This window comes from Paralichthys olivaceus, chromosome 22 (genome assembly GCF_024713975.1).
Source record: "Paralichthys olivaceus isolate ysfri-2021 chromosome 22, ASM2471397v2, whole genome shotgun sequence".
Lineage (NCBI taxonomy): Eukaryota > Metazoa > Chordata > Actinopteri > Pleuronectiformes > Paralichthyidae > Paralichthys > Paralichthys olivaceus.
In genome coordinates this window covers 14742709-14763907 of record NC_091114.1, presented here as the reverse complement: position 1 = coordinate 14763907, position 21199 = coordinate 14742709, and the positions used below count along the sequence as shown (strand labels likewise).

Genomic DNA, 21199 nt, shown 5'->3' with positions numbered 1-21199 from the left:
CACACACACACACACAGAGCAGGAACAACTATGGAATTCCTACTTTTTCCAAAGTGGCAGCATGGCATGGAAAAGGGCAGCACGTGGCGTTGAACTAAGACATCACACACACACACGCACGCACATGCATGGCGCTCAGTGTCTGAGGCGTGAAGTGTCTGGTGTGTGTTAATGCGTCCTCTGTGTGCAGCCGGTGCCAAGCGGTGATGACAGGGGCGCCAGAAACTGTGTGTGTGTGTGTGTGTGTGTGTGTGTGTGTGTGTTCGCCCACCAGTGTGTGTCAGGGTGTGTACACTCAAGTCTACGACTCCTGATTCAAACAGATTAAGGCGGCCGCTGGAGCATTTCAGACTGCAACGTGTATTAAGCATAGAGTCAGGATCGAACACACACACTCACACACACACACGCACACAGGCTGCAGCGGTCTGCTCAGGGTGTCAGTGTGGTTTGCAGCCTATCATTACGCCCTGCAGGGAAAGCCAGGCTAACCAGACCGAGGCTGGCACTGCCAAGAACTCTGCGAGCTGAGAGACGGGATTTACATAAGAGCTCTGAGCTGCTTCATAAACACTCTCTGCGGGGAAATCCCTTCCACAGCAGGGTCAGAGGTCAAACCTGGAGCTGGAGGAGGCTCTGCAGCCGCGTCCTTCGACCTCAAAATTAAATCACCCGGACTCGACCCTCAGTGTCTTGTTGACCCACAGAGTGAAATTATGAGTAAAGTCTCTCCCGAACACGAGCTCAGTCAATCAGTAACAACCTGCGACTATCGGCTGCCGATGATCGAGCTGCTGAAGTGCACAGGAACGACTCTTCTGTTCATCTCCACAGTTTTTATAATACGTTCTCTCACATGTCAGGTGTGAGAGCAAACACTGACACATCAGTCAAAATATGGAACTTTAAGGTGAATGGATTGATTAACATCACAGACTTTAGACTTCACAGTGGCGGCGCTCGTATCTGGGATCATTTGGTTTCACTTTTGTCCAGTGGTAGGAAGCGGAAACGTGTCGTCCATCTTTATAACCGCTCGATTTTCCTGTGAGTAAATGAAAATAATTCAAAAACAGAAGCTACTTGTGTTCGTTCCACTATGTATCTTAACGCTGGAGCTAGACGTTTGTGATGTAATGAAATAAATCTGAAATCCTCAACAACAACATCAGAAGTTGTCGACTTATTTCAGACACTTCACCGTAATCTGCGATCGGAATGAGCTTCAGTGTCTCACAGGGAAGTGCCTGCACAGATTCCCTTCCACCAGATTCTGTATCTCCAAAATAAACTGGTCGATGTGAAGAATGTGGAAAAAAAACTGGCCTGGATGTTTCATCGGAGCTGTTTGTGTGTGTTTGTCATCCGCTCCACTGTGGTTTCAAGGCAGAGCACCAAAACCTCAAGTAAAAATCTGTGGCATTTTCACATAAATAAACGTCTTCTTTGCTATCACTGATTGACGTTGCACAGTCGTGATTTAACGTACGGCCGGTCACTGGAAACATTCCCATTTGCTGCGCCGCACTCACGCTGCATGGTGATTCTTGAAACCAGGTTTTAAAGAAGAAACAAGAAGTCAGAGTTAAATCCACGGTTGCATCACTTTGGTCCGTGCAACTGAAAGCAGCGTCTTATCTCTTTAAGGACACACTGTCCCCCTGTAACATCCACCACTGGACACCTCGTCCTTCACTATGATCGTGATTTGTTTCTTCTCTCGTAGACTTGCACTGATGTTTCCGGCTGCCTGGGGGAAGTCGAAACAAGCTGAAAACGCCAAATTACTCCGCTGATCGCATTTTTAGCATAAACAACGACCAACCGAAGACGTTTGTGTTTGCGCATCGTTGACGAGTGTTGACGTTGCTAACTCAGAAGTTTCCAGTGTGCTAAAGTCTGTGTCCCAAGGCTAATGGTTAGCAACGCGTGCAGAAATTGCATGAACCCACTTAGATGAGAATCTGTGCAGCGTTGATATTCTGGAGCTGAACGGCAGCTTACATCAGTTTGAGGCCGAAATTAGCAGAGCAAGAAAAACAATAATGATTTACTAAGTTATTTTGACATCTTGTTTCTGGTCACAGTGTCATTACAGAGCCATAAATGTGTATGTGGCATCGAGCCACTTCAGTTAGTTTCTCTGGTTTGAACCCCGCCAAGCAGGATTTATGGAACGAGACGCAAACTACAACATTTTCAGAGTGGGATTTTAACCGAACCTGACGGCCTGTTGGCAACGAGCTAGGATAGTTTTGATGACAATTAATGGCGGAGCCGAACCACAGTTATTGAAAGGGGCACAAATTCATATAAAGCATGTCACCGATAGAAAACATGGAAACAAAAGCCACATTATGTGGAAGCAACGTGACGGCTTTTCTCTAACGCAGGGAGGGAAACGATGAGAACAGAGGACGGTCGGTTTGATCCGTGACAAGCGGCATCGTCGCGCCCGGATGCTGCAGATGAAACGTGACAGTGTTCATTCTCCATCTGAGCGACGTGTGATCTCAGATATCTCAAAGTTCGGTCTGCGCCTACGAGGCTTGAGGAGCCATGACCCCACTGACAGCCGGGCTTCCTAAACTTTTCCAACTCTGAAACTGAATCCGACTGATCCGCCTTGGAAGGCGAACGCTACGTCGGGCGCACGCCGCTCGAGTAATCTGGTAATCATCAGACATACGCCCATGACCTGCTTCTTTTTCTTCTTTTTTTTTGTGGCGAGATTAAGAAGCCAGGGTTTATAGCACATGAGAGAGTGAACGTTCTTTTTCTGGTGCCATGAGATATTAGGCTTCCTCCTCTTTTTCCTCATTTCAAACTCTTTTTCTCATTCTTTTCATTCCCTCTTCTTCTTTTTTAGCCACTTTCTCCCTCCCTCCTTAATCCATCCCTCCTTCAGCCTTTAGTAACTGTGTGCTTACAGAGACTTGCGGTGGAGAGGATCTGTAGCAGCTCTGTTGACTTTGGCCCCGGCCAGACAGAAAGCCGAGCCTTTAATTTGACTGGTTTCAATATCTGACCCTTAATAAAACAAATATCTTTGTTTGGAAAGAAAGGAATCATCCCCAATTACTGTCGAGCGACAAGGCCCGACTGGATGTGTGTATTTATGTGCACAGTCTGGTCCGGGTCAAGCTTAGTCTTCAAATTGACCTGGCTTGGATAAATAAAATGGAAGAATGTAACAGGGAGCGTGGTCGTCTGCCGAAATCTGTGTCGGATTCCTTCTGTAACCACACAGCTCGACAAGCGTTGCTTTGTAAAAAAAAAAAACCCTGATTTCTTGACTCAGTTTTCCTGAAGCGAGACCAAGGAAGCGAAATGTAAAAAACTTGCTCAAGCTAAAGAACAATTTACAACGACGGTCTTCTCTCCGCAGTCAGAGCTGAACCTCAGCGTCCAAGTCAAAATCGACTTGAAGAATAAAATCAACCGTTTTATCAAATTTGAAGAAATTCTCTCAAGGCATTTGTGTTTTTTCATGTGAGGTTTGCTGCATAAGATAAAAAAAACTATAGAGAAAGTATTTATGTTTTTAAAAGTCAACTCTGCTTGTTGCCAATGCGCAAGAATGTAAATTTAATGGATGGTGGAAAAGTTAAAGAAGAGATTAAAGAAGACAAATGTAGAATATGTTTGAAAATGGCTGATGAGTTAGAAGATGAGTTTGTTACCTACATGGAGGCTGGAACCAGAGGCTGAAAGGTTAATGATAGCCGAACTGGCTCCATCTGCAAACTATGACACACACATAAAAAAAACACACACTCTCAGGTTAGCTGGTGAGATTAGACGATCTTGTATTAAACAGGTAATCAGTCAGAGAGCACGTGTGTAATGTTAGAAACACACTTTACTTTGTTACAGACGAACAACAGCAGACTTATTAGTGACTCACACACAGCCGTCACCATTGTGCGTTCCCTCGAAGCAGCGACGATTAATCAAAAACGGTTTTGTGAGCAGGGAAAAACTGAGCGCGATGCCATTTTTCTGTCGTGGTCCGCGAGGTGCCGACAGCAGCGCTCGCTTAACGCTGATCGGGCACGACAAAGCCCCGGGATCACAAAGACAAAGTGTTTACATGAGGTCACGGAGGAGCTGAGCACATGGGGGAACTGAGGAGGACGACAGGAAGGGCGAGGACGCACCCGAGCGTGAATACAAACAACGTGGGCGAGAGGAACAAAGTGTGGTCGCACTTTGTTTAACTTGTTCGCTGCGGATGGGACCATTGACACGTTTATCATGACGCTCGGTGTATGACGTGTTCTCATCCTCCGTTTAAAAAGATCTGGAAAGCTTGAATTATGAGAAATTAAAAACTAGGGACAGAAGCTTTGTCCTAATCAGAGAGTGGACAAACCCGGACTAAATCCACTGGGACCTGTTGGAACCTGTCGAGGCTGTTGACCAAATGTTTCACCCTTAAAATTAAGATTACCACATTCGAGTGATTAATCGTCCCGGCGTGGTCGTGGTCACAAACTGCGAATGTTGTTGGTTGGACGACGACAGCAGAACTTTTTTGATGTCACCACAAAATGTGTCCGCACGGTTTCATCACTGTTGTTTTGAGGCGACTAATTAGATCTAGAGAAGAGAGGGGCGGTGATGTCAGGATGTGTGAATGGATTTCAACACCACATGTGGACTCAACACACACACACACACACACAGACACACACACACACACACACACACAGACACACACAGACAGTAGAAGAGACATGGGGTCAGATTTTCCCCTCAGTGATCACCGGGAGGAACTTCACCGAGGACAAAGAAGAGATGGAGGAAAAGAAGAAGAGGAGAGAGTAGGAAGACAAGATGGAAGAGGAGGAGAGCAAATGAGAAGGGAGAATGTGAGGAAGAAGAAGAAAGTAGAAGAGGATAACAGAGGAAGGGTGAGGATATTGAGCGAGAGAGAAGGGTGAGAGGACGGAAGAAGGACAGGAAACTAAGGAAGTAGAAGGAGGGGTGATAACAAGAGAGGATGAGAGTATAGGAAAGAGGATGAAGGCAGGAGAGGGATAAAGACGTGGAAGAGAAATTGGTGGAGAAAAATAAAAGCGAGGAGAGAAGAGTTGGTGTTGAAAGAAGAGGGGAGGAGAAGAAAGCTGGGAGACTGATGTTTAAAGTAGAGGATGAAGAGAGAAGGGAAGAGCGAGGAGGAGAAGAAGAGGTGAGGAAGGAACGAGTATCTGCAGGAGCGTTTGAGGAGGTCGACAGGAATCAGGAGTTTGGAATTCTTTCCTGAAAACTCAGACGTCCTGCACAGATTCCTGGTGTTTGAACGTTTCTTCAGTGTTCCTCAAAGAGCCAGTCCGGTGGTTTTCCATGTTGCAGCTCATTACCTTCAAATCCTGAGCACTTAAACACACCAGCAGAACATTTTCCTACGACCGGTTCCTCAGCAGGCAGCCGCTGCTTTTACAAGATAACAGCTCAGAGGAAACGTCACCGACGGAGACGAGTATTTTCACCCCCGAACTGTGATTTCACTCGTCTCTGTTGGTTTTTTTAAATTTTAAAAGCTCCGTGATCAATAATTTACTCCAGAGAATAATTTGTGGAGTAAAATGTATTACATGGTTTCGCAGCCCTCGGTCTGGTGACAACACTTATTTATCAAAGGAAGAAAGAAACCGGGGAGAAAAGTTTTAAACTCGGAAAGAGAAAATGTTCATGATTGGTGACGAGCGCGAGTCTCGTGGTCGCCGCGGCACCCACCGACCACAGAGACGGCTGCCATGTCATCATGTCAGAACATGTTTATTTATGCTGCTGTGCTGTACCGCTGGACACACACACACACACACACACACACACACACACACACACACACGTACGAATGTTCCCTGTGGAAAGATGAGTGTTTCATATTTACACGCCTGAAAAACACACGTTTACACTCACTTACACAGGAACCAATGTTTCAGTGATGTTGGACTGTGGATCAGTTAAAAAGACTCAAGAATCATTATGAACCGGCGATTATCTCCAATAAAATACGAAGAATTCTAAACAGAGTTACAGCCGCAGCTCCTGTGGTTCGGGAAGCAGAGGATCATGGGTAATATCCAGCGTTCAGTTATGTTTCTCTACATGAAAACCGCTTCATCGCTGGGACACGGAGCCCAACAGAATGAATCACCACGTGAGGCTGCAGAGGGCGCTGTCGCTTGTGTTGCCTTAAAGTTTTCATTGGATTTCAGAAATAATGCGGAGTTGGATTAATTACGTAAAAGTTGAAATCCACTAAGTGATGAGTTGGTTTTACCTGGTCGGGCACCAGCGGCTCCTCATCATCGATGTCAATAAAAACCTCCCCAGAGATTAAATGAGGCGTCTCACCTGCGAACACACAACAGCAAACACATTAATCATCGGTTTTTCCCGGAGACATGTCCTCATCCATCTGTATCTGTCTGTCTTACGTCTCCACCCGTCCTCCTCATCCTCCTCCACCGCTGCTCGTTCCTCCTCCGGGTTGCACCGGAACTCCTCCAGCGACCGGATGGTGCACTGGCCGACCACCGGCTTCCTGCCGAACTGACGGTTGTCGATGACTTTGATGATGATTGGCGGCATGTAGAGCTCCTCACGCGGGAGTCTCTGTGCAGAGACGGAAAGAATGAAACAGAAGAGGAAGAAGAAGAAGAAGAAGGAGGTAGATCTTCATAAAGCTACAGCTAATTGGTTTTGCCACCTGCAGGCAGAGGTTTCTCGTGCCGCAGAGTTTTCAAGAACCTCTCGACAAATACCAAACTACTGATGTGACGGATGTTGCTCAATACTAGATTTTCACGTCTTTGCAGCAGCTACCACACTCTTAATATAGCCTCGCCGACTGCAGGGGAAAAAACTGTTTGACCTCTGTGGCTTTAATAGAAGCTTAAGTGGAGCTTGATGATGCTAAACTCACAATAAAGTGAAAGAGCTAAAGGTTTGTGGTCAGACCCTTCAAAGAGTTCCATGTAAGGAAACTATGCACATGACATTTTCTTATGCTCCTGCCGCATACGAAAGCACTTACGCAGACGACTTAATATTGTTAACGTTGAATGCTTGGACCCGGTTCAGGGGCTGAATTTAAGGGAAAAATATGTGCATATTTCCACAGTCCGGTTGAGGCAGTCGCAGCCTCGCGGTGGTCAAAACACGACCTTAATCTTGTTAACATTAAAATGCCCAAAGAAAGGATCTGCATTTAAAGGGGAAAACTTTGAGAAAATTTCCATCCTCTGCTTAAAGCTGTCATAATAAAACACAGAGGTGATCAACTTCAGACCTTAATGACGTTAACATTAAACTCAGTGGAGCTGCTGTGACGGAAAAATCCTGCGTGACATTCCCATGTTTCAGCTTTCATTAGAAAACACTGTAATGTAAGTGCACCGATGTAAATTCAGTGGAAATATTTCCTCAGGGGGACAGTTTAAATCTCAGGAATAAATAATGGCTCTAATATTGTGGTTTCGTTTGATTAAAATACGACCGAATCACAGATGTCATGTATTACAGCTGCTGTGATCAATACGTTTGTATTCGCAATGACTGTTTGTGTGGGATAGGTGGCGCTCATAGCGATGAATCATCACTCGAGCTTTAAAGTTTCGTTTAGAGAGACCAGCTCCTTAGCTTAGCATCGAGATGGAGGACATGACAGGTCCTCAAAAGTAAAGCCAAAACATCTCGATTGCCCCCTGGTGGCTGGATGCAATAATATTTCTTCAAGATGCAGCAAGAAGGATTGTGTCGTGTGTCGTGTGTCGTGTCAATGCGAGAAATCTGTCCAACCTATTCGAGGACACGTAAGATGGATCGTGATGCTGCTCTTCTGAGTTTATTTCCTGAACCTCGAGGTTAGTCGTAGCGATATTCAAGTTCTTGGATGCTCAACAATTATAAGAAAGTAAGTAAAGGGTTTTTTGACCCCTGGTTATTTTTATTGTTCTGTTTTGTTGTGGGGACAACCCCATCTGGCTCTTATTTGAGACGCTGCCTGATCGCCAAAACCCAAAAGGCACATCTACGAGATCAAAATAAAACCATTAAAATAAATGTTTACTGTGCACAGAGTTATTTCGAGGGCAGGAATGATGAAACCAGAGGACTCGGATAAAACATTTAAAAGTAGTAGCATTTTTCCAGGGAATGTATTGTCAGAAATGTTCTGCTGACACTAAATGACCTCTGCAGATTCCTGCCTGACATAATTCAGACAGTAAACATGGAGGATCAAAGAGTTGTGGCTGAGGGTTGACCCCCCCCCCCCCCCCCAGGCTCCAACAATCTAATGATTTCTGACCAACAATGTCTCTGAACCACAAAATAAGTAACTAGCTAAGAGGAAGACCAAATTTCCAGTTGTTTATTTGCTGTAACAATAAAGCAAATAAAGCCTTTTACTGCATCGCATACTCCAGCTGCTCCGAGGCAACAGAGGAAAGCATCTGCTCCTGCGGTAACATTCCTCAGTTTGCATGAGTAAGCTTTGACCTATTCCCTGTTGAAAGCGTTACCACAGCTTGGGTCTTTGGGTGCCACATAAACAACACACTTAATTGTATCTTCCTGTGGTTTGCTGTAATCTGGAGTGGAAGCAAAGACGCCAAGCGTTGTGGGTCACACGGGCACATTAAGAACTGGAAAGAACACAAGAGGGCATCATTACTGCGGTCGAAGCGGCTCGTATCGGCTTCCTGAAGTTGGAATTTAAAAGCTTTTTAAACTAAACCTACAACAGCCGTTTTATTTTTCCGGTCCCCAGCGTTGACGCACAGTGAGACGATGTTCTGGAGCTTTTGTTTGTTTTTTTTACGTGAAATTGACAAGAGACCTTTAGCCAAAACTCCCTCTATGTTTGCCCCCCCCATCACCTCACTTGGGGACAGAGGAGACAACAACACTAACAAACTTTCAACTTTCAACTTGCATTCACCCAATTAATGGAAACTCACTTTTAGCTCCCTTTTGGTCTCCACCCCCTCCTGAGGAGAAGAACTGCTTCTTAATCCACTAAATGACTTTTGTTGAGTCCCAGCTGTTACTATCAGGATTAGAGCCACATCTGGATCAACGGTACGTCCTCTGAGTTTAGAGAATATATGTGCACATCGTTTGGTTCAGGTTTATAGAAAGCATCTATAGTCAGCATTTGTAAATCAGCCACATCCATGACGAGGACCTCCACCCTCTGCATTAGTAATGGATACACTGGTCGCCATGGGAGCAGTCCTCCACCCTGCATCTTTACAACTGCAGGAACCTTTTCGCTCGACAACAGCAGCATCTGCCAACATCCACACTCAGCACTACTCCCTCTACATCTTCTACGATTTTGGAAGAAGGAAAGGAACAGTTAACGATTGCCCTTTTCCTCCACCGCCGTTATATTGTGGCTCCTCTGATGATGAAAAAACGACCGACGTCAACCACATCACAGCAGACGTCTCGTTAGCCATTAAAGCCTCTGCACTGATTACATGTGTGTAACGTGCGTGTGTACATGTAGGAACGGTTTGGCTCCGTGTTCTCACCACATCAAGGATCAGCGTGTTGACGTCAAAGTTGGGCTTCTTCTTCACACTGCGGATGACGCAGCTCTGGATCATGGTGCCTCCGCACTCCACCTGCAGGCTCGGGGAGGTAACGGTGGCCAACTGGAAGCTCTTCAGGTTACGAACGCCCCACGCTAAGATCTGACAGGAAGTATTTCATTATCAATCTTTACAATCTCATAATTTTATGAAACAATATGTCACCTTAGCCTCTGGGAAATTGGGAATTGGTGCCACCGTAAGCTAAGCACAGCGCACAGTAAAAACAGTCGTGAAAGATCTCGATGATACCTCAATGGCGGTTCTCTGCAGGACAGGTTTGATCCCCTGAGGAACCATGAAGACGTTGGGCTCTCTCTGTGGAGGCAGGTGCGGAAGGTCCGACTCCTCCGGCTGCCAACAGGAACGCAGAGAGTCAGAGAGAGGCTCGTCAAGAATCGAGAAAATGAAATACAACAACAAGACGCGCTGTTTAATATGTCAAAATAAAATACAAGGATAAGTGTTAATGAGCAAATATTTAGTTTTCGACTGTCACATAAGTTTAGAGCATTAAAACATCACAATATGTGAAGAAATGAAATGAAAATTAGTTTCCACATGTTGTTGTTCCTGTAATATTTTGGAAATTAAAATTTATTAAATTCTAAAATAATTGTTAGGAATGTGTTTTGTGTGTATGCGTGTGAACTGTGTCGTACCCATTGCTGCAGGTTTTCGGAGAGGAATCCTGAAAACATCAACTGATGAAGAAAGAGAGATGAGAACAATCAGGCTCAGTGAAATTCCAGAACAAAGCTTCAACACAATAATCAGAAGATTTCATAGGATTAGTTTAGATTTTGGATTCTGCACAAATTTAGGGGGAAAAAAGCTAAAACTCTTTCCTTTTTTATGATTCATTTAGAAACAGGATTCAATTTAAATTATCATCTCGGACACCTACAGTCGTCATGATTCCTCTTTTCCTGATTCTAACAAAATCCGATAGAATAAAAACTTGTATTTTACTTCAGAGGAATGTGTGACGATGCGTTCGAGTGGATTTGAGCCGGTGACAGTGTGAAAGTGTAAATGCTCCTGTGGTCATGGTGGTTTTACCTCGTCGAGAACATGTGTGGAGGTCATGATGTCTCCCTGCGGGTGAGGAAAGAACAGAATTTAAATAAATGATGTGAAAACAAAAAAAGGAAATAGATTAAGAAAAGAGCGAAAAGAAAAAACTGACCTCTTGACCTGGAATATGATGAACTGCCGGCTGAAGACACAAAGTTAAGACATGTATTATCGTTATGAAAGTAAAAAAGTTTTCAAACTCCCAGAACCCATTAGCGCAGGGTTAGGGTAAGTGTTCAGGTGTAGAGGAAGAGAGGGAGGACATCAACATGGTGCTACGTTTGACCTCTGACCTTTTCCCTGCGTGAGAGCTCGAAGGCGGCCAGCAGCTCGCCGGCGTTCTTGTTCCCTAGGCGAATTGGGAACCAGATGAGACGTGGAGAGGAAGTCAGGGTGGGCTGGCACACACAGCGGCCCATGAATTCATCCGCACCCTGGAAATATAAAATACACGTATATATATATATAAAATATAAATTATAAATTATAAACATATACATTTGATTGATAAAAGTACATTTTCATGGACCGCAAACACTCACGTATGTATCCTGATCGTAAAGCTCCACTACGACGTTGGGAGGATTGGTCATCATGGCGTCGGGGTCACCGAAAATCTCCAGCTCGTAGAAGATGAGCGTCTGGTCCCAGGTGGGATTCAAAGTGTTTCGCACCGTCACCGTCCTCTGGGACTGATGGAGGAACGACACGATGGCGTACGGGTCTGCACAGATAAAAGCACGGAATGTTCACGAGTCGCTTGATTTACAGTGTTTGCTTAATGGCGGCCTCTTGTGTTCGCTCTTAAATTGTTTAAATTGACGTAAAAACCCTGAGCCGAGAAAATGAAATGATGGTTAGTGGTAATAAGAGATTCTACGTTGTGTTTTTCAGGCGCTACCGTCGTCTCTGAGATGCTAAAGAAGGGATGAGGTTATTGTTGGAACCAGGGAGCGTGTCCTCACAAGTGTAGCAGTAAAAACCTATGAGTGTGTATGTGCGTGCCTCCACACTATCTCGGCGTCGCACACAGTGACATCATCAACTTGGGAATGCCGAGTTTGAGACGGAGGGCTGGGAACGCCGCTCGGAGAGGTTTGTTATTCCAGGTCATAACCACACTGCACACACACTGCACACACTCTCTGACACACACACACACACACACTCTGACACACACACACACACACACGTACAGTTACACACACAGACGCAGTAGTTTATTATTTCAGGCCGAGTAAAGAGTCTCTATGGAGCCGTTAGCATCAGAGTAAACAGAAGCTAAGTTGCATTTTCCCACCAGCCCTCAATTAACCCTGGAGGTGACACACACACACACACACACACACACACACACACACACACACACACGAACACTTACATAACCCCCCTGGGCTGTTTGTATTGCTGTTTATATGAGGTAATGGACTGTTGGGAATGGACATAATTGAATGGGTCACCAAGGGTGGTGTGTGTGTGCGTGTGTGTGTGTGTGTGTGTGTGTGTGTGTGTGCGCGTGTGGAAGCAGCAGTAGTCATCGGGAGCCGCGGAGGTAAATAAACACAAAGAAAACTGGGAGGAGAGATGGAGAGAGAGGGAAAGGAAAGACAGAGGGATGAAGGGAAAATAAGGGGGGAGATAAATGGAGGAAAATAAGAGGAAGAGAAAAAAGGGGGAGGAGAGGAAGAAAATAAATGTTTAAGGGCGAAGAGAGGATGGGAGGGGAAAAGAACGATTTTTGAATTTAGATAAAAAGAAAGAAAGCCTTTAATCATGGCCGCTCAGACTAACACCAGATCAACACACAACTGAAGTCCATCAATCAAATCTACTCATCCATTCAGCTGTGTGTGTGTGTGTGTGTGTGTGTGTGTGTGTGTGTGTGTGTGTGTTAATCAGAAAACCCACAGCAGACTCAGACGTAAATACAGAAAAAAAGCTTTAAAAGAAACAGAGGGATGAAAAGACAGAGGAGGAGGAGGAGGAGGAATGACAGATGATGAAGATGGAGGGAGGGAGGATGGTTTAAGAGAGAGAGGGGGGAGGGGGAGGGAGGGAGAGAGAGAGAGAGAGAGAGAGCGTGGCAGCATCCTGACCACAGACTGAAATGATAAATCACCATCACTCTCCTTGACTCACCCTCGTTAGCGCACTTGGACACACACACACACACACACACACACACACACACACACACACACACACACACACACACACAACACACACACACACACACACACACACAGGAGTTTCTATGATCTCCTCAGATTTCCACGTACCTGAGAAACTGTCTTTGTCCATGGCCCGCAGGTCTCTGGCCTGGTACAGGTAACAACGCAGGTGATAGCGGCTGCCACCTAAACACACACACACACACACACACACATTATATAAAAAGTTGAGGGGTGAGGAAGGGGGTTGGGAGATAAGTTGGTTTATCATCTCACTGTCAAAGAAACAGGAAATGGTGGGTCTGTTGACTCCGAACGTTGTCGTGACCGACTTGTCTTCGCTCTTGTCCTCTATGCTGCTCTGTGAGAGGAAGAGGAGCAGGAGAAAAGAAAAGAGGAAGAGGAGCAGGAGGAGGAAAGAGAAAGAAATAACATTGAATAAAAAAATAACAGAGTGATACCTTCTTTCTGCAGGAGCCTTCAAAATAAAAGAACACACTCTATTGTGTACTTTTGTTCTGAGACTCTTCTAATGTCTTGGATTGTTCATGTGTCCACGTGGTGCATCATAATGAGCCTGTTAGAGACGATGATGGAGCGGCCTCCTCCTCCTCCTCCTCACCAGAGAGCACTCCAGAGCAAAGATGGCGGCCGGGCCCGTCTTCTCCAGAGGCTCCATGCGACACCTCCACCTGCGGCGCCTGAAGCTGTCCGTCTTCCTCGGCTTCAGGTGGAACTTCCAGCCGAACAGCGACGCGTACTCCCAGCCTTCCCGCTCCGCCTCGTCCGGACGCTGCTGTGAACGCATGCACACGAACAAAAACTACGTTTACTCAAGTCTACATCTGTGCCAGATGTTTAAACAGATGTTCAGGCACTGATCACACACTCAGTTCAATTTAATGAAGTTCTTTATCATCATAAACAAAAAAATTATATCAGACAAATCTGAATTTCTTCAGGTGTGAAAGGGAAATGTTTAAGTTTGTCTCTGCCTCATTTGTGTAACTACATTACCATCTAGTGGTGAGTTGAGGTAACTTCAACATAACTTAGTTGAGCCTCTGATGTGTCAGAATCAGAATCACCAGTTTGATTCCAGCCTGGGACCGAAGAAGAAACTCCTCCGTAGACCAGACGTCTCATTTCAGTTTGGCCGTCCCGGTCTAATGTCTTTACCTTTCTGAGAGCGTCCATCTTCTGTTGGTCTCGCCGTCTCATCCGCATCCACCGCCTCCGTCGGTTGGTGTGGTACATCTTCTCTGCCGGCACCCACGACTTAGGACGGCGGTCAGGGGGGATGGGGATACCGTACTCCCAGCCTGGACGGACACACACACACACACAGTGTTACTTATCAGTGTGCAGTTTGGCTCTTGTTGTTGAATGTGTGTGTTTTCTCGTGTGTCTTCCGCTTCACCTTGATCATCTACAGCTCTGTTGAGATCTTCACTCCACTCCACCTCCTCCCACGCCCAACCCGGCGGACACTCCACCTCATCCTTTGGCACCGCCTTCTCTCCGTTCTGACAAAAAGAAAGTCAGCGTTCAGATTTTACTGCGACGAGTGAAGCTGTGACGAGAGCAGAGACACAGAGACACACACACACACGCACACGTACCACGTCGGTGTATCCCTCCGGCATGCCGATCCACTGCCCGCCTGGTAACCTCATCTGGTTTTCAAACACTTCCTCTGTGAAGGTCATGTGACCGGCGTCCACGTCGAACAGCAGGCTGAGGGTTCATCGACACAAACACAGAAACTTAGTATTTACAGAAGATGAACAATCACGAAATTCACACACACTGACTCACGTCTTCTCAGGGCTGATGAACCAGTCTCCGGCCCAGGTCCAGCCGGGCGACGGTTTGAAACTCTCTTTCGGCAGCTTCACTCTTCCTGTGACGTCACTGAACTTGGGGTAGGTCAGACCTGTTGTTCCCCAGCTGCCCACCAGGGCGAGCCGAGTCTGGTTCTCATACTACGGAGCGAGAGGAGGGATATGTCTCCTTTAAATACAAGTCTGTAAATACTGATTCTATCCTTTCAGCTTTGGATTGTACTTTCTCACCGTTTCAGTGAAGACCGACAGTTTCCCTTCAGCGTACTGGTTGAAATGTTTGACGTCCGCAGCCAAACCAAACCAGAGTTTGACTCTCAGCTGACCGGGAAGTTTGGCCTCTGCACCGCTGCCCTGCGGGTACTGTACGACACAAGTACACAAACGAGTCAGTAAGACTTTATACTCTTGTGTGTGTTTGTTTGTTGTGTGTGTGTGTGTGTGTGTGTGTGTGTGTGTGTGTGTGTGTGTGTACCTTGAGGAAGACAGTCTGCAGCTGTCCGCAGTGTTTCCCACAATGCTCCTGGGAGAAGATGACAGTGTGTGCCGGGATGCGGTGATAAGCCACCCTGCGGTCGCCCTGCAGCATCCAAATCACGATGTCCGGGAGGCTGTTTTGAGGCTGGACGAGAGACATTCACAGAGAAAGAGAGAGAGAGGGTGAGTCTCCTTGTTTTATTTTTCCTCTCAGTGTCGTATGTTCCGAAGCCGCTCACCTCCTCGGCCATGGTGCGCAGCCTGTTGGCCCAGTCCTCGGCCTGCTCCAGCACCGTGGACAGCTCCGTGGCCGGCCCGTGTTTGAGGGCGAGCGCGGCCGCGACGATCTGCTCCAGGTGCAGAGTGCGAATGTGCCTCAGGGATCGGTCCAGCGGAGTCGCACACTGCCACTGGGCGAGAGAGGGCAGCTCCACACTGCAGGAACACAACTTCGGTTGAAGTACAAGTACCTGAAACCCGTGAGTACAGGTACGTAGTACGATAGATTACACAGCGTTCACCTGCAGTCTGTGATGACCTGATCCAGCAGCTCGACCACTCGCAGCTCCAGATCCTCCAGTTCACTTCCTGTGTTCACTTCCAGCTGCACCTGCTGCAGGTTGGCCTCCTAGAGACACACACACACACACACACATACACACACGTGTTCAGTCCGTGGTCTAAAAGTCATACATGTGAACAGAACACATTTAAATATTCACCAGTCGTTCAATGATGGTCAGTAACATGTTGAGAGCCTCGATCCTCGGTTTGATGTCCTCCCACTCGGAAGACACCACCACCACCGGCTTCACGTTTCCCCACGGGAGGTAGTAGTAGTGACAACCTGGAATACACACACACACAAACACACACACACAGGAATGATTTCACTGTATATTCCACATGACCTTTCCCCTCTGACTTGAACCCACGTACGTACCATCGAACACCGCCCTGCTGAACTGGGTGGTGGAGGCCAGAGGGAGGCAGGTGTAGTCGAACTTGTTGCCGTAGTTACCGATGCTGACCTCGAACTGGATGGCATCGTCGACGTCCTGGAGGAGCGTGGCCGAGTAAAACGCCACAAAGAGCGAGTACTTCCTCTTCCGGAGAAACTTCTGTGAGACGGAGGAGAGGATTAAGAAAACAATGGGCGGATAGTCGGACAAGTTGACACGTTGACATCCTCTGTCGCTCTCTCACCTCCACCACCAGCAGGTCGTCTGACGGGATGTCTTCAGTTCTCTGCTCCGGTTTGTCCACCAGCTTCGTGGTTAGTTCAACTAGAACTCGTCCTCGGTACGCTACACCCTCCCCCTGAAGAAGAGAGGACGTTTATTCATTCTTCATCTATTTAACCAGATACAATATCTGTTCTGTCAGGGAGTCCTGGTCGAGATGAAGTAAATAACACACACAAACATACTGGAATACATTAAAAACAAAGAATATAAACATATCTAGATAAATGTTGTATTCAGATAAAAGAGAGAAAAAGAAAATTAAAGGTGAAGTTACTTTTCCGAGGTTCAGATTCTCGTGCGGGTCGTTGAAGGCGGTGAACTCTCTGGGGCTGCCGTACAGGTTCACGAAACACGGACCGAATGTCGGCAGGAAACCAAGACTGTCGTCGACTGCAAGGACACAAAGTGGAGACGGTGTTTTACGATCGACACGGTGGAACGTGGAACTGAAGAAAAAATTTAACCAAACAGGATTATTTGATTCGTCCAAAGACACACGATCAGACACTGAGAGATTTCAGCAGAATTTAGCTTTGATTGAAACCGGAGTTGGAAGAAGAACTGACTGACACAAAATAAGAGATTTGTAGAGAGGACGTACTGCCAGGGTGGACGGTCCGCGGAGTCAAGTCATCTGGATGCATAGAGAGGAAGGACGGTTCAAAGTCAGACAGAAAGGAAACAGATGTCTTTGAAGGCCACGTAAACCCAAACCGATGCTCTTGGCAAACAAACACCACAAACTCACCGCAAAGTCATGCTCCTCGTTTCAAATATGAGACAAATGACCAAATCAAGATTTTCCACCACAAAAACGTTTCTTAGCTCCACCAAGGAGGTTGTGTTTTCTACCGTGTGTCTTAGTTTGTTAAGATGATTAAACCAATTAAAATGGATTCATCTCCCAGATCACAAAGAGAAGTTGCTCCGTGTTGTCTTCTGTGCACCTGAGTGTGAATGCAGCAGGTGAGAGTTAACACAACAGCCATCACTGTGATGTTGGTGATGATCTGCATCCCGGCTACAGATGTGATGCGAGAAGGAAGAAAGAAAGAAACCAAAACAAGTTTGGTAGCAAAAGACTCAAATCAAACCAAACGGGTTACACATGCACCCCACTGCATCCTACTCCAAACCACTCTGTCCACACCAGTTCAAACCAGCTCAGACCAGTAACTCACCATCTATCTCTCCTCCGGGGGCGGAGATCTTAGACATACAGAGGTGGGTGGTGCCGATGACATCGTTGTGACTGGCTCTGTCCCTGGAAAAAAGACAAATTCGAAAAAAACCTTCTGTTAAAGGCTGAAATAAAATGTTTTATATTAAATCATAAGTAATTGATCTGGTCCTAACATTCTGCTGGATTTTATAAAACCAAGATTTTAAAGAATGTTAGGATTCACCAGTCCAGAATCCTGATCCTCATCTTCTCGCACATGGAGGGAAACTGGGGAAGAAAAAACAAAACCTTCACTGCATGAAGAACATCGGATCTCAGAAGCGTTCGCTCCGCAGACGGTAAATACAGATGGACGACACGTCTCCACATCGAATAACTAATTAAAAGTTTCAAAATTATCAAATGGCGTGTACTCTTATTTTTTTGGTTCAGTCCTTGAGCCGTCCACCAACATGGAGGAGGCAAGGTTTATAACAAACTGCAGCCAACCACCAGGAGGCGATAGAAGCTTTATTTTTTTTGAGTGGCCGTCATGTCGTCCATCTTTACGCACGGCCGATGTTGTGTGTGTGTCTCACTCTAATGGGCATGGCCAGACTCTGGTTCCACTGTGGGTTGGCGTTCTTCTCCAGAATCTTCGTGCAGATCTGAAAACGAAACAAAGAGAAACTCAATCCGAAACACGTTTGAAGAAAACGATGTCGTCGGAGCGAAGCTGCTTCGTGTCACACGCACTGTTTTGCCGGCAAAGTGGATCTCAACCAGAGGGTCCACCAAGTTCTTCCTGTTGCTGTCAAACCCAAGAATGTGCTTCACCCCGTCCATGAAGGCATCGTCCACTGTGAACGGAAGACAAACGGTGAATCTCTACTTCGGAGCTCGAGTCATAAACACACAAAGACCTGTCGTCTCACTCTGCGGCAGATCTTCGGCTCTGAAGATCCTCAGGGTGAAGGCGGCTCCTCTCAGGGACAGACCGGCCGGCCTCAGCAGGTTTCCTTCGATGTCCTCTTTGTCCTCCACACACTCACGTTTATCAGCCTGGGACACAAACAGAAACACGTACGAACATAATAATAAGAAGAAGAATGAAAGAAAGAATTCATTATTTTGGGAGACAGGATTATAATTTTGGACACTCACCGGTGGCTCGTCTCCAGCGGCCAGGACGAGCAGGCTGACCTTCAGGTAACCTTTGACCCCCGCAGTGAGGTCGTCAGGGTCGCACAGCAGCAACCATTTCCTCAGGAAGCAGTGTCCTAAAGATTCAAAGATTTAACGTGAGATCGATCTTCTAGCTAACCTGTAACGTGATGGAACCAAACACGAAAAGATAATAAGTCAAATTTAAATTAGAGGTTCGTCCCAAAACTATGAACAACACAACAGCACAAATCTCCGAAGACTCACTGTACATATATACTTGTACGATAAAGAAATACTCACTGTGCTCATTGTAGACGGTGCCGACATCCAACTGTGAAGAATCAGAATTATTTTAGAGTTTCTGTTTTTGCCAGTCGTCATATTTACAAGTTACTAAAAATACAGCGACGGCGACAGTTTACCTTGAATTCACCGATCACAGCATCAGTTCGGAGAGAGCGAGAGTCGCACACCTGCAGGAGGAGAGAGTTCATATTCCATTTATCCATTTCATTTGATAATGAAGGTATCGTGAAATGTAAACGACAATCACGGGAATGAAATGAAAAGTTCAGACTCACGGTGATGAAGATGGGTTCATCAAACAAGTCTGACGGCGTCTCAAAGAAGTTCAGGAAGAACGTCTGTCGAGAGAAAAACACGTCAGAGTCGTAACATCCACGCTGATGACTTTTAAAAAACGATTCGATGTTTGCTGGTTCGTTCACCTCATCAAACACAGGGCTGTTTCCTTTTCTGATGCGGGTCCTCTTTGTCTGCCCGGCCACTGTTACCTTGACAACAGGCTTGATGTTGATGCCCGGCAACTGTCGCCCCTCGATGACCCGCACACGAACCTGGACACGGAGACGCACGAACAGAAACGATGATGCAACACGTCACAAGTCGTCTGTCACTGCGTCACGAGGTGGTGAACCCACCTGCAGGTCCTGAGGTTTGTTGGGCAGAGGCTTGTGCTGACTGCTGGCTCCCCTCCTCTTCTTCCTCAGACCTCCCTGCGCGTTGTAGGACGGCGGCGAACGCTTGGGCATGTGGTTGGTGGTGGGAGACTCCTTGCCCGGGGGCCCCTGAGGGCCCACGATGACCATGGACCGCCCGTCATCAGGCCCCTGGTCCTCTGTGGGCTCCAGCATCATCAAACTCTCCGTGTCCTCCTCACCCAGCGTGTCCAGGGAAATCACTGCAGAGACACTGTCCGTTAGAAACTAGTCCCCGAGGAGGAACCCGACAAACCCGACGTCACAGATTCACTGGTTTAATGTTTTCAGGTGGAAATGTTCATATTCAGTTAAATTTGAATTTTATTTCACTTGTGACCGTGTCCAGCTCCACAGTGGGGTTGTTGTGGGGAAGAGGCTCAGGCTGCGAGGGAGGCTGGAAGAGGGGGAGCGATCCTGGAGGAGGGATGTAGGAAACCTGAAGGGTCAGCGTGGCCTGATGGAGACATGGACACACATGTTTAAAAGAGAGTTCTCGGGGTTCGAATCCCAGACGTGCTGCGATGGAACATCCAGCCTCAGAGGGTCACGCCTGTGATTTCATGTCACGCCTTCAGTGAGCAGGACAACACGGGATACATGAGCATTCGAACGAAAGCCTTTAATTAATTTTAGCACACAGTCTCATTTCAAGCATGTTCTTATTTTTTATAATTATATTCCAATGAATATGTTATTTGTCTTTAAATTGTTTTATCCTGTTTCAAACTTCCAGTGAATTCATTTTGCAAAGTGCTGCACACATGAACTTCATTATGTTTCTAACAGTAGGAGTTGTCGTCTGCAGCTTCCTTCAACAGGAAAACACAGCTTCAGTGATAATTAAAAAACAAAGGCTTCATAAACACACTGATCCTTTACACAAACTCAAACCTTTTCGAAACAGAACGTTATTCACAGTGAAAAACAAAAGTTCTGTCTGAGGCTGCACGACTTAAGATGGATGATAAAAAAAAAGAGGAAGAGACAGAAAGATGGAGGTGAGGGTTTTACTCTATTTTCAGATCCAGACAGGAAACGGTGAGTGATTTATGATTTGTCATTCCTTCATGATACAATGAGGCCGTAGATTAATGTGTGTGTGCTGTGTGTGCTGTGTGTGTGTGTGTGTGTGTGTGTGTGTGTGTGTGTGTGTGTGTGCTCACCCCTGTGTTGTTTCTCTTGGTGTCCAGCAGGGAGATGGTAAAAGAGGCGGCCAGGCTGGGAGAGTTGATCACGTCTCTGAGAGCGAGTCGACATTCTCCCAGGAACCTGAACAGGAAGTACAGACGCTTGGTAGTTTTAGTTTCATCCTGCTGATAAATGAAATGCACGTAAAGGGTTCGACTTTGACCCACACTCCGCCCTGACGGCAAGTTTCAGTTGAATCCTGCTCAACCCGCAGAGGTCACGCTCAAGGTCGGAATGCACCATGAGAGCCC

At 46.5% G+C, this 21199-nt stretch overlaps 1 protein-coding gene across 9 annotated transcripts in view; it reads right to left on the bottom strand.

The window, feature by feature from the left end:
• The window catches only part of dysf (dysferlin, limb girdle muscular dystrophy 2B (autosomal recessive)), a 45707-nt gene that overhangs the window by 16470 nt on the left and 8038 nt on the right, over positions 1–21199 (bottom strand). For 2 of the 9 annotated variants that reach the window (XM_069519056.1, XM_069519058.1), the window contains 39 exons: positions 20924–21029; positions 20091–20214; positions 19701–19960; positions 19488–19616; positions 19341–19403; positions 19182–19232; positions 19060–19090; positions 18757–18872; positions 18528–18654; positions 18349–18452; positions 18192–18260; positions 17837–17880; positions 17612–17694; positions 17032–17064; positions 16705–16820; positions 16390–16503; positions 16127–16304; positions 15906–16030; positions 15705–15811; positions 15423–15618; positions 15182–15328; positions 14938–15069; positions 14681–14847; positions 14485–14599; positions 14283–14388; positions 14042–14184; positions 13485–13658; positions 13139–13223; positions 12971–13048; positions 11234–11415; positions 10985–11125; positions 10804–10833; positions 10677–10712; positions 10277–10318; positions 9867–9968; positions 9555–9716; positions 6450–6627; positions 6293–6366; positions 3688–3747 (listed from right to left, as the gene is read on the bottom strand). In XM_069519056.1, the coding sequence (XP_069375157.1) occupies positions 3688–3747; positions 6293–6366; positions 6450–6627; positions 9555–9716; positions 9867–9968; positions 10277–10318; positions 10677–10712; positions 10804–10833; positions 10985–11125; positions 11234–11415; positions 12971–13048; positions 13139–13223; positions 13485–13658; positions 14042–14184; positions 14283–14388; positions 14485–14599; positions 14681–14847; positions 14938–15069; positions 15182–15328; positions 15423–15618; positions 15705–15811; positions 15906–16030; positions 16127–16304; positions 16390–16503; positions 16705–16820; positions 17032–17064; positions 17612–17694; positions 17837–17880; positions 18192–18260; positions 18349–18452; positions 18528–18654; positions 18757–18872; positions 19060–19090; positions 19182–19232; positions 19341–19403; positions 19488–19616; positions 19701–19960; positions 20091–20214; positions 20924–21029 (4330 nt within the window). The remainder of the gene's footprint in view (positions 1–3687; positions 3748–6292; positions 6367–6449; positions 6628–9554; positions 9717–9866; positions 9969–10276; positions 10319–10676; positions 10713–10803; positions 10834–10984; positions 11126–11233; positions 11416–12970; positions 13049–13138; positions 13224–13484; positions 13659–14041; positions 14185–14282; positions 14389–14484; positions 14600–14680; positions 14848–14937; positions 15070–15181; positions 15329–15422; positions 15619–15704; positions 15812–15905; positions 16031–16126; positions 16305–16389; positions 16504–16704; positions 16821–17031; positions 17065–17611; positions 17695–17836; positions 17881–18191; positions 18261–18348; positions 18453–18527; positions 18655–18756; positions 18873–19059; positions 19091–19181; positions 19233–19340; positions 19404–19487; positions 19617–19700; positions 19961–20090; positions 20215–20923; positions 21030–21199) is intronic. The other 7 variants (XM_069519060.1, XM_069519061.1, XM_069519059.1 and 4 more) reach the window with 4 other exon arrangements.